Source organism: Cajanus cajan, chromosome 7 (assembly GCF_000230855.2).
Source record: "Cajanus cajan strain Asha chromosome 7, NIPB_CcT2T_4, whole genome shotgun sequence".
In the NCBI taxonomy this organism is placed as follows: domain Eukaryota; kingdom Viridiplantae; phylum Streptophyta; class Magnoliopsida; order Fabales; family Fabaceae; genus Cajanus; species Cajanus cajan.
Window position 1 is genome coordinate 13,327,778 of NC_138523.1, and position 17,783 is coordinate 13,345,560.

At 27.4% G+C, this 17,783-nt stretch overlaps 1 protein-coding gene across 1 annotated transcript; it reads left to right on the plus strand.

Annotated features, from left to right (window-relative positions):
• The first annotated feature begins 644 nt into the window (after positions 1-644).
• LOC109818324 (glycinol 4-dimethylallyltransferase) lies at positions 645-17,384 on the plus strand. Its single transcript, XM_029268824.2, has 13 exons — positions 645-1,259; positions 1,411-1,461; positions 7,077-7,354; positions 7,511-7,594; positions 7,692-7,766; positions 8,151-8,234; positions 8,330-8,419; positions 13,000-13,101; positions 13,865-13,960; positions 14,060-14,131; positions 14,212-14,307; positions 15,079-15,183; positions 15,585-17,384. The coding sequence occupies exons 1-13, from the start codon at positions 1,208-1,210 to the stop codon at positions 15,624-15,626; spliced, it is 1,227 nt and encodes a 408-aa protein (XP_029124657.1). The 5' UTR covers positions 645-1,207; the 3' UTR covers positions 15,627-17,384.
• The last annotated feature ends 399 nt before the right edge of the window (positions 17,385-17,783 follow it).

Here is a 17,783-nt window from a genome sequence, read left to right on the forward strand (position 1 = left end):
GTTGATGCTATTAAACAAAATCTCAATTATAATGTTATGGATGAAAAATATATAATTATAAAAAAAAAATTCGCTAAGAAATGATAGTTATATTTCTGAACGAAAATTAATCTTACTAATACTAATTAATAACATAACATAATGATATCAATAACATGATATCAATAACATAGGTGTAAACATGTAACATATTGAATTACTTGGAATTCTCAATTACCCAAGCATGAGGCCGACAAAGATTATGTTCGTTCTTTCATTCCATATGCAAGGTGACAAGTAAACTATCCAATGTTGCTTACTACGAATTATATTTCGGCCAACCTACTAAAGTTGCTTACTAGGAACTAGGATAAATTTTAACATAAAAAGGTAGTAGATAATGTACGAGATAGACAAAAATAAAAGGATGACCTTTTCAATTAAACATATAATTTTTAAGATTTAATGGTGATAATATGTTTATAAAAACTAATTTTATACGATTATTCAATCATAATTCACCATTAATGATATGTATGTTGTCTTTTATAATAATTATTTAAAATATTATACACATTATAATTTATGATTAATTAATTATGTAAATTTTTTACGATCATAATACATTATTCTCTTTGAACTTATTTATAAGCAGAAAAATTTAAATATTTTTAACTAAAATATAAGCAAATTTAATTAAAGGCAATTTCATTTAATATTTTTAATCTAAAAATACTTTTATAAGAACACTATTTATTATAAATGTGGTAAGATATTTTAAGAAATATTATGTATATTTATGTGAAATTATAAAAATTAAATGTATTTAATAAACTTTTTTAATATTTGTGAAATTGATTTATATATATATATAGATAGATAGATAAATATAAATATATAGATATATAAATATAGATATAGATTCATATAGTAGTGCCATTTAACCTATATTATTTGCATTTGATTTTATTTTCTCATCTTCTTTATTATTTGCCTAGGGAATGTTAATTGGCCGGCTATTCGCATATCAGCATATGCCATGGAGAGTATATATTATCATATTGCAATTAATTGCCTTGGAAAGTTTGACCATTGTGAATTAGAAGATAAAGAAATCATGTCAAGTATATAAAATATCTCTTCTCCTCGCATTCCTTATCTGAAGGGGTGTGTTTGTTTGTGTATTCTATAGAAAGTGCTTTGTGTTGTTGTAATAGGTTCAGTTTCCATGGATTCGGTGCATGCTATATCTTCTCCCAATGCTTGGTCAGTCATAAATGGTACTATATTGCTGCTTCCACATCATTAATTCTACATGCTGTCTTCTTTGATTTCATCCCTTTTTCTTTGTAAAATTTTGGTTATTTGGTCAATTTTTCACCACAAATTATTTGCTGACTAATATGAGGAACCATTATTGGCATATTGTAGGTGGAAATCTCAGACGGAGTATGCATCTCACCAAGAATATTTATTATGCAAGTATGTGCCTCTTATCTCTCCCTTTTCCTTTAACCCTTTATTATATATTATTATACTTAATTGTTTGAGTATATATCTCATGTTTTTCTATTCATGCCACGAGAAATACACACGGTTTCAAACTAAAAGTTTTCCATTACATGATAGCTCGATCGAGATAGTCTATTTATGTACATATGAATATAATATTATAATAATTAATTAACAAGTTACTGGTTTAAATGATATTAGATAACATATTAGATTCAAATTTTGTAGATAAAAAACGTGATTAAAAAAATCTCATTAAAAAGACGTACTAGTCAAATTTTCATATATAATAAAAAATAAATAGACTCAATATGAGTAATATGATTATTAAAAAAAAAATATTATAATAATATTTTAAAAATATAATATCATAAATTTACAATACTAAAAACTAAAGATATTCTTTGATTCTTAACATTAAAATATATAAAAAAAATCTGATTGAAATGTATGGCAATAAATATATATAGGCTCCAACAATAGAGAATGATGGCTTTGTTTTTATAATATTTTTTTAAGAATATTGATATGATATGGTATTAAACAATATTTACTGACATATTGTGAATCCATTTCTTGTTTTTTTTTAATAATTGATTTTGACCATTTTTTAAGTACTTTTTTTGTGTGTCAATTCTAACTTATTATGTGATTATTCAAGACTGTACAATGGGTTGATTTATCCATTTTTCGGGTTAAACCAGGTTGTTTGATGCAATCCAATTTTGAAAAGATAAGTTCAATTCAACTTGAAAACTTATCCTTAAATGTGACATCATTTAATGGATCCTATGATACAAATTTCCTCACTGTGCTACTTTTATCTATTGCTGTTGACATCAGATAATTTCATTAATGAAATGATTACGTAATGAAATTAGACCACAGTCCCCTATTTTGGTTCCATCGATGTTGATTTTTTTCTTTGTCATTTGATTCAGTTACTTCTGAAAATTTTTAATTTCTTTGCATTGTTATATTGGGATTTACAAAGTAAAAAAGTTGACAATGTGCGATGCTTATGTATCAATTTCTTCAGTTGTTTTAGTTACTTTCCAATTCTCCCAAATTATGTCTTAATTTATGCTATGATTGAATTGGGATATCAGGAACTTGCTGAGGATGGGTCTATTGGTTTTTTTTTTCCTTAAAAACAAAAAATTTAATGAGTAAATAAACTTTTTAGAAAAATGAATATGTAAAAAAAATATGTTAGTGAAACATTTTCTTGCTTATTCTCTACTAATAATTAAAAATTACAAGTTTCAACGATTCTTAATACTATATTAGGAGATAAATTTATTGAATGAGATGTTTCATGAAATATCTTAGAACAAGATGTTTCAATGACCAATTGTGAACTACGTGAAAGGTTAAACAAAATTATACAAGCGAAAAATTAAAAAAAAAATATGGGGGTTCATGTGCTATTTTTTTTATAAAAATAATTATTGTTCCTTTGAACGTTTGGTTTAATATCTTGCTTGTTAAATCCAAATTTGTGATTTTATGTTATTTATGAGTCTTATCTTTAATGTAATTAATTTGGATCTTAAAGGGTTCATTAAATGGCCATTAATATACTAACTTGAACTTCATGCAATTCGATTTAATTTTTGCAATTTAAAAGAAAAAATCTTAAAGAAACGTTTCAAAATTAAAGTGAATATTGGAAAGTAATTTCCATTTAAATTCTTTTCACAGTGTGAATGAAGGAAGAATTTTAAAAATTCAAAGAATTTGAAGTTTTTAAAATTTGAATTACTTTAATTTCATTTTTCATCATTTAAATTTTTTTAGATAAGTCAATTCAAATATTTTAAAATTTAAATTTTTATTTTGGATAGAGCAATTTAGTTTCTACAATGGATAAAACTGATTTTAAACATATATATATATATATATATATATATATATATATTGAAATTTTAAGTTCAAGTTTTATAAAACAAAATATTAGTCAATTTTGAAATATTTAATAATTTAAAAAAAATTAATATTAGATAATATTAAATAATTTAAAAAATAATTTTGAATATTCAATGATTAAATTTTTTTTTGATATTTTTTATGTCAACTTTGAAAGGGATGAAATGGAGTCACAAGAAAAAAGGGAAAGAAAAATTTTAAACTCTTTCTTTTTTATTTTTAAAGAGAATTTGAAATTTTTACTTTAAAGAATTTGAAATCCTAAACTGTAAAGATCCGTTATGGTTCTTATACTAAACGACACAACTACTTGATCATGTACTCACATAAACTAGAATATGTACATATCACATACCTATAAAGATGAAACAAATATTCTAATATGAGCAATATAATACAATAATCCTATAGGTGTGAATAAAAAATATATAACTTAGTTGCCAAACAAGCATACTTCAAACTATCTATATAAATCTACCATTAACAAGTAGTCATCAAAAATCAAAATATCCGGCTCATACGCCATTGTCTAGCTAGCCTCCACTGTAAACATTGTAGCCCTATCCCTACCCTACTCCCATATCACGTATGATCATTGCTTTCCAAATTACATGAAAATACGGAAGGGTAAGTTAGAGTAAAAATGACACAACATAATTACTGCATAAAAACATCACATCATCATCATTTCAACTTTAACAACATAGTACCAAAACAATACAATATACATCACAAATTAACATATATAGCACAACTCTAAATCAACACAATATCATTGATCATCTCAAATCAACATAGCATATAAACAGCACAACCAACTTAACACATCTCATAAATTCAACACAACAACTCATATATTGTCATGCATTCCAACTATGAGATCTCTTACAACATAGGGTTAGTAGTTTAAGCAGTTTGATCCTACCGAACTAACAACACATGGTGAGTAGTTTAAGTGGTTTGGTCCTATCGAACTGAAAATAACTCATATGCGTCATCACACATTTCAACTAGGAGATCTCCTACAACACGGGTGAGTAGTTTAAGCGGTTTGGTCGTACCGAACCAACAACACAGGATGATCTTTTTGGGCTTGCTAGATCAACAACAAATTAGATAAAAATCCACAACACAACAACTTGGTTTTTGGGATGTTACCACTTAAATAAGGAAGTGTAGTACTAATTTCAGGATAGAACAACTAAGTACAGGTCTACCACGACATTAGTTAGCTTAACTAAGCCTCCTATAGAATTAGCCTACCGACTATTCTCTAAATACTACAACCTTTCGATACTCAGTTAGGAACTAAGTTTCTGACTTCGTATTTTACTTGGTTGATCACTTGTAATCAGTATAGCTCGACCTAACCCTTATACCGTGGTCGCTTCATACATGTGCGCCTTGACCTTACCCACACATGGTACCAACAAAGTCCTAGAGGAGAAACAATACAACATCCACTTCAAGGGTCATCTTCCCAAGAAGGGTTTTCAACAAATTGGACTCTCAAAATACAACAACACTCTATCCACACAATGGGATAGGTGACTTTCAAAAACATCTCATCTAGTTCTAAGTGGTCAACACAACTCAATCAATACAACAACTCATTATATTTTCAAAATAATCAACACACAACTCATATCTTCATCATCACTACTCATATTCAACTTCTTACTCATCATTCATCTCAATGACACATCAACATTATTCATATAGTATCCCAACATAGATGCACAACTTCATAATATACTACTCAACTCAACTTGCAACTAATAACTCTCAACACAATTACCTACATACAACTTATCAACATTCAACACACAAATTTCCTTATCATACAACATCTCTACAACTTATTCATCATCATTTAACAATAATACACTCAAACAACAAGCTTTCAACTACAACTCATTCATCAAGCAAGCAACCAACTCATTTAGAAAAGAAATTTATTTGACTAAGTCCCCACGCTCAACGCAAAAACTCATTCTCAACCTCAGCCTTTGAGAGGCACAACTCAGTTCTTACGCTTAGTGTCAACATTCTAGAGGCACAACTCACTCTCACGCTTAGCGTCAGCCTTCCAAAGGCACAAGTCACTCTCACACTCAGCGTAGAATCTCACCCTTAGCCTTAGATTTTTGACAGCACTTCCAAATCTTCACACTAAGCGTGAAAACTCACTCTCAACGTCCTAAACCCAAAAACTCATACATGCAGATGAACAACTTAACCTCCAAACCCTCTAAACCCATGCAATGATCAAAGCATGCAACCCCAAAATCTTTCAACCCCAACAATATACAACTCAGAATTCACAAGAAAAGCAACACACATCCATGACAGCTCAAAGAAATTATCACATTTTAATCTCACATCAAGAACAACAAAACCCCCAATTTCAAACTAAAACCCCTTCAATCCATCCCCATAGTTGCATATTTCATGATTCTACCATCAATGAACCTTTAATTCATTCATCAACTCCACATTTCAACCTAAAATCCCAAATTCCAGCTTCTCTTACCTCGAAAAAAAGTGAAATCGAAGAACTCCGAGCTACGCCAAGGTAGAAGATGAAGAACAATTGGCTCTGCACAAATTCAACAGCTTGATTCGAGGTTTCCACTACCTGAATCACAAAACACCACTTAAAAGAGAAATAGGGACAAAAAGGAGAAGAAGATTAAGAGGAAAAGAGTTCACGGACCAGAGTCTTTCTCTTTAGAATTCTTCTCTCTAAATTCAAGACCTCACATAAACCCTGAATTTGAAATTCTTACTTTTTTTTAGATAATTTGAAATTCTACATCTTAAAGAATTTTATAAATGCTTGAATTTCAAATTCTTTTTAAATTCTTCATCCAAATAAAACATTTTACTCTAAAACATTTAAAATTTCACAAAAAAAAAATTACTCCACTAAAATCTCTTATCGAATTTCATTTCAAATTTATAGTCATCTTTCCAAAAAAATATTTATTCAAAGATTTTTTGAAAGTTAAAATTAATCAACCAAACAATCGTTGTGTATGGACTATGTGATTTTAATGTTCGAGAACATAAGGAAACTCGTGCACAATAACAATACCTGTCACGCGCTAAAATTAATTCTTTAGAAAAATTCCATCAATTTTAAAATATCATTTTATTTTAATTATCCAAATTTACAAAATCCAAAAGAATGTGATAAACGAAAGTAGGAAAATCAAAACCAACATATTGTCCTTCTTAATAGAGCAAAATTAAAATCATGCGTCAATTGTTTTTAATGGTGATACAATGAAAATTTAAAATAATTTTATAGTGTCGACTAATCACAATTTACATGTATTAAATTTGTTAACTTTTTATACTAATAATGCATAATGTTTTAAACACATTTTAATTTATAATAGACATCATAAACTACTACACTTTCATAAATGTAAATGAATCCTAAATTTGACTGTGTTTGCTAATTTCCAAATTTTTTTTAACATTTTCTTTAACAGTAAATTTTAGTCGTGATTTTTCTAATTTCAATTTTAAAACCGATTATTCTTTCACAACTTGTCTTGTCGTCGTGATTCATGTTACAATAATTTTAAAACAAGAATATACTTTTTATTTTGTATGATCACTTATACTACTAACATTTGGTGCTCTAGGTTCTTATACATCAAAAATATCACAACGTATAAGAAAACCTCATTTTGAATATAAATATTCGAGGTTACGACAACCAACTTTGAACCATCGTTACAAATGCATTGGAGAACGGTCTACATATAAAAAACGCAACGAGAAATATGTTGCGAAAGTTGCATCTACACCATATTCTGATTCAGAATCTCGTGCTTCTTATTCCAAAAGAATTTTTGACATTGTCAAAAAATTCTTGGTTGCTTTCTTCATGTTTTCCAGTCCCTATGCCCTGACTGCCCAAGTAAGTTCAAAGTTTTCTAGTAAATATCACTCTCATAAATGATCTCAAATGTTATGATTAACACTTAATTTACTTAATTTGTATGAACAATTTTTTATGTGTAATAGTAATATACTAGATATTTTAAATGGGTAAATTTTATTTTTCTTTCTACAGACATTAAGCATCATTTCTGCATCTCTCCTTGTGGTAGAGAAATTATCAGATATATCTCCATTGTTTTTTATTGGTGTGTTACAGGTGAGACCCAAAATATGTATTTCTTTTTAAATAGCCAATTGCATATATATGCTCCTTACATTCATCAATAAATTTTTGTATTTTTAAAATGTTTCAGGTAGCGGTACCTCACTTTTTTATGTGTATTTTCATTGCTGGTATAAATCAATTGTGTGATCTTGAAATAGATAAGGTATGACACTTATTATTAATTAGAAATAAATGATGTAGATCAATTATAAATTACTCTTTATAAGTCTTTTAAGCATTTCTCTTATTCCAATAAAAATATGATAGTGATAAAATTATTGTCTAATTTATCTAAAGTTGGATATTTAGAAACATAAAAGACTATATTATACAATAGTATTTACTCACACAACAATTTGAGTAATTTACATGATGTTAATCGACCATCAAACTCCTTTTTTATATTTCAATTTATCATGTGTCTCTAATTATTATAACTTTTGGTATGATTGAAAAAAAATGCAACCTTTCATAATTTACAAACCATTCAAAGGAAATACCATATAGTTGTTTGATTAATCATTAATGTCACATGTTTTTATTGCAGATAAATAAACCATATCTTCCATTGGCATCTAGAGAAATATCTTTTACAACTGGAGTCATTATTGCTACATCATGTTTAACTTTGGTACCATAAAATTTGTCCATTTTACATTTACATTTTTCTAGATGAACTTAGGAGAGAAAGTAAAAGAAGACTTATTATTTTACTCTCTTTTACAGAGTTTTTGGCTTGGTTGGACTATAGGTTCTTGGCCATTGATTTGGGGTCTTCTATTGTGTTGTTTTCTATGGACTGCTTATTCAATCAATGTGAGTTCTTTAATTTAAGTTGCATCGAAAGTTATTTTTTTCCCTTTATAATGTTTAAGACATAAGCATATAAAGGTTATAAAAGGGTGTCGTGTTGCACCTATTAGAATTTTTGTTGGGGTTATGGGTTCAAAGACATCTTGCAAATACAAGATAAGGCGAATAGTGAAGCCATAATAAAAGTTAGATCAATTAGTTGAAATAAAATATTTTAATTTTTATTGAATGAAATAATATATTGGAACCCCTAGCTTATTTGAGAAAACTCATCCTCTCAATTTCCATTTACAATAGTTGATACTAGATGAGTTGTCTCATGGCTATTTGAGACATTTCTTTTCTTAAATTTGAGTATTGTTGGAATTCAATCAAAGTCTCACATCGTTCAAATAAGAGGATGAACATGGATGTGTATATATATATATACACACACATACACACAAAATCTCCATTGGTGAGAGACCTTTTGGGGGTATCTAAAATCATGAGGGTTTAGACACAAAGTGAACAATATCTTACCAATATAGAGATAAATATGTGTCATAACCCCTAATGCACAACAAGTAGTATTAGAGCCAATCGACCAATTAACCAGTTTGACAAGTATGATGGAGTCGGCAAGTGGATCCAGGTATAAAATTTCTTGTATTGAAAGTCTTCCTAATGGTGAGTTTACATATGGAAGAAGGTCGTCCTAGTAACATGGAGGGTTAGAAGATGTGTCTCACTATCATGAGTTAAACGATGGAGTGGCGATGCAAGTACTTAGAGCATGATTGGACTGTATGGACCACCATCGGATATACTGCTGGATTGATATATAGCTTTTGCTGCAAAAGGGGGTAAACTTTGGTCCTTTGTTTGAGGAAAGAAATGTTGGGGTTCAATCAAACTCCCACATCGTTCAAATAAAATGATGAACATATGTTTATATATGCACAAAGTCTCCATTGGTGAGAGACCTTTTAGGTGATGTTCAAAAACAAAAACCATGAGGGTTTAGACCCAAAGTGGATAATATCTTACCAATGTGGAGACAAGTAGGTGTGGTAGCCCCCAATGCACAATAAGTATGAAGGTTCAAATGGTTGTTACTATCGAAGAACTCAAATTCTATGGCTATCATGTGCTTCTTCGAACTTTGTTTCTAATTAACGGGAGTTTGTAGTTTTGGAGGAGGTGATGGGATTAATGTTTTGGTTCAACCTTATGATGCAATCTTTTTCTTGCATCTCTTTCTTTGTCATCCCTAAGGATTTCTTATTTTCCATCTTTTCTTAGCAAAATTGTCATTTAGTATCCAAAGTTTTTGTTATAGTGTTTCCTTATTTCTCATCTTTTATGAATTGATTGTAAATTCTTACCACTATAATATTTGTTTTTGTTTTACACTAAGGGGGTTTTTTACGGATACATGTCTCTATAATGATAAGATATTGTTCACTTTGGGCCTAAGTCCTCACGATTTTGCTTTCGGATATCACCCAAAAGGCCTCTAACAAATAAAGACAATTGTGTATATAAATCAATGACTATGCTCTTATTTGAACGATTTAGGACTTTGGTTGTATCCTAACAATCCTCCTATTAAACAAAGGATCATGGTTTATCTCTTTTTGTAGTAGAAGCTATCAGTTCACAAGTATATCCTATGGTGGTTCATAGAGCTCATTCACACTCTAAGTACTTGCATCATCTCTCCATCATTAACTCATGGTAGCAGGATATGCCTCCTAACCCTCCATGTTATCAGAAATACTCTCTTACACACATGGATCTACTGTTAAGAAAACTTTTGATACAAGAAATCTTATACTCAAATCCATTTGCCAACTCCATCATACCCACCAAGTCGGTTACCTAGTCGATCATTGACTCTAATATCACTTGTTGTGCACTCGAGGGTTACACTTATACACATGTCTCTACATTGGTAACATATTATCTGTTTTGAGCTTAAGTCCTCATAATTTTGGTTTTAGACATTATCCAAAAGGCCTATAACTAATGAAGAAAATTATGTGAATATAAACTCATGTTCATTCTCTTGTTTGAACAATGTGGGACTTTTCTTATATTCCAACAGTTTCTCATGTTGATTTTGCCTTGATATTAAAAATTTCTTCCTTACAACTATAGTTATTAGTTATAAAAAGTTCATCCTCATTTATTTCTTAATTCCAAGACTTTTTCTTCCTTTCATACACCTAAACTAGTAAATCTAGATATATGAGCTTCAAATTAAGTAATTATTCAAGTATTATAGATGTTACATAACTTGAAGTCTTCAAGATCTTCAATTCTTCCATAGTCCTTTCACTTTAACTTTAGAGAAATCTCATAATTTATCACCATAAAAATCATGATCGAATTGATTATATAATAGTAATGTATAAAATGCCACAATAATAATTTAAAAGATGAAATAGTTTCTTAATTATATGAATAGTTATTTAACTTAGATGAAATTTATTAAGTTGAAAGTAAAAGCATTTCAAAACTTTTAATTACAACATGTGCAAAGCTTGAAGCTAATTACATAATATCTACATCATACCAATACTTAAAAAAATCATATATAACATCAAACCTATAGAATTCAAAAATTTATTCACATCCATTAACTACACAATTTTTTCAAGATTATATTTGATAAGAATTTGAAGTTTGAATTAAAAAAAATAAAGATTATAATTAGTAGTATAGTGCTCTTTTATATAATTTATTATCAAGGACTATAATTATCAAAGATTAAATTCCTCTTATATATGTAAACAATTCTAGAAAATATGTAATTAAAATTATCCATAGATATTATGTACAAATGTACGATGAATATCTTACATAATTTACTTCACTCTCCATAATGAGTTAATCACTTTAAATATTATCATCCTATTATTTTGATATATATATATATATATATATATATATATATATATATATATAAAAGTATTAAAATTTTGAATTTAACATATTATAGTATTAGACTTAAAAAGAAAATATGCACTATAGAATTTATTTTTAAAGTCCGTGATTAAATAAGGCAATTGTATTAGAGAGTGACTTAGTTTTTTTTTTGTTTTTTTTTATTTTTAGTAATTAAGTCATTGGTATGATATATTTATCAACTTTGCTTATTATTATTTTTTATCAAGAAACTTGGTTGATGAGAACCTTTAGTGACATTTTTATTCCTAACTACAAATTTTCAATCCATAAAGAATCTGAACTCAATTTTATTTGAATCAACGCCACATTAAAAAGAGCATCCTAATTTAAAAATGAAATTCACATCAATTATATAAGGTGAATTTTTATTGTTATTTGTATACATTATTTTTAATTCCTTAACATTTATGTTATGAGTAATGAGTTCTTGGATTGACTTAAGTTAAACAAATTTTAGATAAATTAAGTTAAATGAGGTTTTTGTTTAATTAAATAAGATTCATTTTTAGCAATAATAATGATTTTATATAATAAACTTTTAGTAAATTAATAAAATAATTATTAATGCTTTTTAATTTATATAAATATTTTTACACATTGACTATCTGTTGGTTACTTTTTATATAATTGTAATGTTGACTATATGATGTTGATTTTTCTCGCAAATAAAAGTAATAAAAATATAACAATATAATTTTTTGTATTCAATTTTTTTTGGAAGTTTAATGTAACTTATTTGAACACAAAGTTGTATTTATGAAATAGTTGGTTGATGACATGATATCATTGTATTAAAAGTTTCTATTCTTAAATGTTCTACAATTTTTTTTTTTGCACATCCTCCTTATAGTTAAAAAAAGTTGGATTTTAGAGCGGAAAAAAATATATAAAAAGCATTGATCAACACTTCAAACCAAAGGGACTTTGTTTAAATATTGTTTTTGGACATATAATTTATAATATCCAGTCACCAAATAACTCGATAAGTTTTTAGGATACTTAGTGTTGTGCACTGGAATTACCATACACATACACATGTCTGCACATTGGTAAGATATTATTCGTTTTGGGTCCAAACTCTCACGATTTTACTTTTGAACATCATCTAAAATGTCTATCTACCAATAAAGACAATTGTGTATATATAAACCCATATCTATTCTCTTGTTTGAATGATGTGGAAATTTACTTGCATCCCAACTGTTAATTCATATCCATCTTTAAATATATAACATTTATTTTTCTATGGTCTCAAATATTTTATTTTGTTTGAATAAGGAAATACATTGGTCATTTAATCACTCATAAAAAATTTTCCTTTAAAATCAAATGTGTTCACAATACTTTCTGAAAAAAGAATCTGAAATCTCATATTTTGAGTTAAAAATATTATATCATGAAATTACTCATTATTTTCAATTTCACTTATTTAGCATGCAATTTTATGCTAACAATTTAAAATCCTTTGATATCAAATGCATTTACACATCAACATTTCATTACTCAAATGTAAATTGAGGTATTAGATAAATGTACATAAATATTTTCTATATAAAAAATACTAATATAGAATTTTTCTTTTGAAAAAAAATGTTTGATAGTGATAGTAATATTTTGAAACTTTTCAGGTGCCTCTATTGAGATGGAAAAGACATCCATTACTTGCAGCAATGTGCATTTTTGCTACTTGGGCTATTATTTTTCCAATTTCATCTTTTCTTCACTTGCAGGTGTTGTCTTATAGCTAATTGTGATTTTTAAAGTCTTATTTAGGGGAACATGCTTTATCTTTTATGCACGTAATAACAGTAACATGCTTTTAGAGTTGCTTTGTTGGATTTATGATAAAATATTTTAATTCATTAGTTAGAGTTGAATCATGAAATGTAATTGAGAAAGTTAAAAAGAAAAGTTGATTGTGTTCAAAGAAAAATTATCTTCACTTTTGCGCTCTAGTATGATATGCACATTTATTATAATATAGTTATGTTACCTATGAGTTTGTTTGAGTAAACTTCCTAGAAACACTTCTAAAAGAGAAAAATAGGAAGGAAAAATGAAATATTTTCTATAAGCTAAAATTAGATTTAAATAAGTTAATTTGTAGAAACTCTTTTCTATTAACTTCTCTAAAATCTTGTTTTTAATTTACGTATAAGTTACTTTTATTTTATGAAGAAGTTTATTTCAATTTTCCTTCTTATATTTTTTCCTCCACAAGTGTTTTTGGAGAAATTTATCCAAACATGTCGTACATCTCACATGAATAATAGAGAGCCTATAACTATACTAGTTAATAAGTTACAAATAATTTAATGCAAGTCAAAACCTATCAACTAAGACTATTGTCTACATGTATTAATATATTTTTACTAGATAGTCTTAGCAATGATATATTCTCTAATATTCACTCCAAGTTATTAATTCAATTAATATAAGTGAAAGGAACCAATGTATTTTGTTTTAATTACTAATTCATGTAACAATATACAGACTTTTGTGTTCAAGAGGCCACCTATCTTTCCAAGATCATTGGTTTTTGTTGTTACATTCATGAGTTTGTACTCTATAGGTATAGCATTATGCAAGGTAAATACCTCTAAATTCTTAACACATACACTTGTTTACAATATCAATTCAAATGTGTATATAATATATATAAAACTTTTTTTTATTGAATTTATATAGGATATACCTGACGTAGAAGGAGATGCAACGTTTGGTATCTATTCTTTTTCAGCACGTTTAGGTCAGAAACGGGTATGTTATTTATACATCTCAACAAAATTGTTTATGCCTTTCTATATATCCCTTGGTTGTTCCTAATTATTCTTTGTCAGGTATTTCAAATTTGTGTTTCACTTTTTAAAATGGCTTTTGGAGTTGCCTTCTTGGCTGGAGCAACATCTCCTTCTCTTTGGATTAAAATTTTCACGGTAATATTGTTACTACATATATAGGTTGCAAATATAGGTTTATTATATAATTCTTTCACTCAATACATTATTTGTGTTGTACTGAGAATAGAGGTGTGATTTTGATTAGCAAGTGTTAGAGTATATGTCAAATGTCTTATAATATCTTGGTAAATCTTAAGTAATTTAGAAAGACTTAGATTATCTCTTAGAAGTAGTTTTCTTATTTTTCTTACATATTTTGAATTGTTTCTTTATTTAATTAATAAGGACACATCTTTCACATCAATACTAATATAGTTTATTATTATAAGTGTTACATTTTATTTTCTCTCATTTGTATAAGAAAATTCTTTAGACTCGTGAGTTTGATAGGAATTATCACTATCTAGCAAGTGAGTTTGTATTAATTGTTAGAAAATAGAAAAAAAATATAAATAAAAAATGCAAAAGCAAACATTCTCTACTAAGTTCTCAAGTTATAATTTCTTTCCACCTTTAATCAATCTTCATGTAGAGTTTATTGGAGTGTAAAACAATGTTGTTGTTTAATATTTTCTATTTACATATGGTAGACATCTTAACAAATAAATATGATTTTTTTAGAAAGTTTTTCTTTCTCAAATAGATTATTCTAATTTTATAGTCTTAATAATAACTTTAAGGGTAAAAAGTAATCATTAAGGATACATTCTTTTAAAAGAAAAAAATAGGTTCATTGTTTTCCATACAAGTGAATATAAACTATTGTTTAAAGTAATGCTTAAAATTTATATGGTGCTAATGTTTTAGGCCCTGGGACATGCTATTCTTGCTTCTGTTCTCTGGTACCAAGCCAAATCTATAGATACGAGAAGCAAATCTTCTGTAGCATCCTTCTATATGCTAATCTGGAAGGTAATAAGTTTAAATATAATTTATCATTCGAGGTGTTTAATATTAAAACTATTATTTAAAAGAAAGTTATTTGATTATTTTTTTCTATTTCTGAAATAAGGTTGTCTGATTTCTAATTTCCAACCAAAATATAAAATATATGAGGCTTGAATTAGCTACATTGAACTTATTTTTTTGTGAACATGAATTTCTATGACTAAATTGATGAACTTAATCATACACAAGTCTAATTTCATCTTTTGGTATAAAAATCGACACCATTTTAAGCAAAATACATACCACAATGTGAATGATTACTTATTTATATATTAATTTTCAATTTATTTCTACTATGTTGTTTTTCTTTTTTGTATAAAGCAAATATATATTATCTTAAATTAATATCTTGTTTCTTTTTGTAGCTATTGTGCGCAGAATATTTCCTTATGCCTTTAGTTAGATAAAGACGATGCAATATAATCGACATAGAAATTAATTTTATTTAAATGACATTCCCTTTGTGACCGGCCAACTTTGAATTTGTACAATAGTTTTAAGTTTTTAGTTATATTTTTGTGATGAATAATTATTTCTTTCAAGATTTATGGAATGAGGTATTATACTTTCATTCTCGTCTCTATGGAACGAACTTAAAATTTATCTCACTTCAACGTACAACACAAGAACAAATATAAAAGTATACAGATAAATCTAAGAGAGTACTAAGCTCCATATCAACCTCATACAAGTTATCATCGAATTCCAATCGGGTCTCAAGGCCTTCAATTTTCACTCATCGTATGAAATTCATGATGGATGTAAATATATCTATGATCCAAATCATACCATGAATTGGTTGTCATACATCAGATAGATGTTTATATAAAAACATGAAAAACACACATATATATTCAATACGCTTAAGCATATAATTATTCACATATCTTATATAGCATAACAAAGAACTAATCCATACTTGATACACATTTTAAAAGTATATCAATTTTCATAATAGTAAAAAAGAAATAAATCCAAGACTCGAATCCATAGGAATTTGGATTTATAATTGCTTAATATAATTTTTATATTAAATAAGTAATTTAATAAAAAAATTCAAATTATTTAGCAAGAAATATTTAAACACAGTAGAAATGTAATAAAACAGTAAATTGTGATAAAATAGAATTTATAATAAGAATCATTGGAAATTGATTCAATAACTATCCTTATGCAAAATCTCATTATTTTTCATTCAACATTGTAATTATACAATTAATTTGACAACTTGCAATTGTATTTAAATACTAATTCTTTAGGTGAGAGATTCTTGATTGTGTAAGAAAAATTCTAATTCTTTAGTAACTTTTGTTAAACAATCTTGCATTAAGGTCAAGGACCGAAAGTCAACTGATGACACTACAAGAAAATTGTCCTATAAGTGACATATATCCTATAGTGACACTATACATGTCACTAAAAATTACTTTTACCCACACAATAACTACAATATATGTTGGTATATTATTAAAAAGTGTGAGTATAGGTTATAATGACATACAAAATATATTGTTAAATCTCATTTAAAATCAACACTAAAATTGTGTGTAACTATATGTCAAATAGACATATACCTATATATATTGTACTTATAGTGACATTTTTTGTATGTCACTATATGTAATATTTCTTGTACTGTGAAGTTTATCTCAATTCCTTACTAATAAATGTCATCAATGTTTTATTTAGGTGGTTGTTTTAAAAATGGTTTTCCAACCTCAATTAAAAATTATAAGATCATGAAGAAGTTGATCAAGTCACAACAGGCATTAAGTATAATAATAAAATGATTAACTGCATAAATACTTTATTAAATGAAAACAAGAAAATTACAGGGTTCAAGTAATTACCTCATCTCTAACAGTAGTAAATTTAACCACTAATGACTAAGGATTATAACACTAGAAGGGCCTTCGAGCGGTTCGTGATTATAATAATGGTCTCATAGAAACTCTTTTTAATATATCTAGAATTGTGCTAAGAAGAATGTTTTATACAAGACCTCTAGAAATCCTAAATTTATAATAATTTCTATGCACTTTTATGTATGATCTAGTCGCTTAGAAGGCACATGTTGCTCGCTTTGAGCGACCATGTAAGTGCATCCAAAAGGTGCTCTTTGCCTTTACTCATTCAAAATGAATTTGTGGTAACTTTGAAAATCTTCTCACTTAGAGTACCCTTATAACTCACTCTGAACGACCATGTATATGGTTTTAGGATTACTCTCTACCTTGGCTCCCTTAGAGCAAATTGCAAATTATCATAGTTTAGAGCAATAATTGTATACAACTTTGAGCGATGGTTCCTCGAAACTTGTAACTTTCCAAATTATTTTCTCCATGTGATATTTCAACAAAGAAAAACATAAAAAAAAACCTAATATTTAAATAATTAAATTCTAAAATAAAATTATCGCTTGACTAAATATTTTATGATAAAAAAATAAGATTTAAAAATATAATATATATTAATAATTATCTAAATTGAATAAAATATGTATGTACATTTGAAAACTATCAATACTATTCTAACAAAATCCATATATTTTCGTTATTTAGCCT

What these genes read in the sequence shown, in the direction of transcription:
- LOC109818324 (XM_029268824.2), top strand. Translation starts at nt 1,208, where the DNA reads ATGGATTCGGTGCATGCTATATCTTCTCCCAATGCTTGGTCAGTCATA. An exon ending in CAAGAATATTTATTATGCAA is followed by an intron (nt 1,462 to 7,076) that starts GTATGTGCCTCT and finishes TTGGTGCTCTAG; the next exon opens with GTTCTTATACATCAAAAATA. An exon ending in TCTATATGCTAATCTGGAAG is followed by an intron (nt 15,184 to 15,584) that starts GTAATAAGTTTA and finishes TTCTTTTTGTAG; the next exon opens with CTATTGTGCGCAGAATATTT.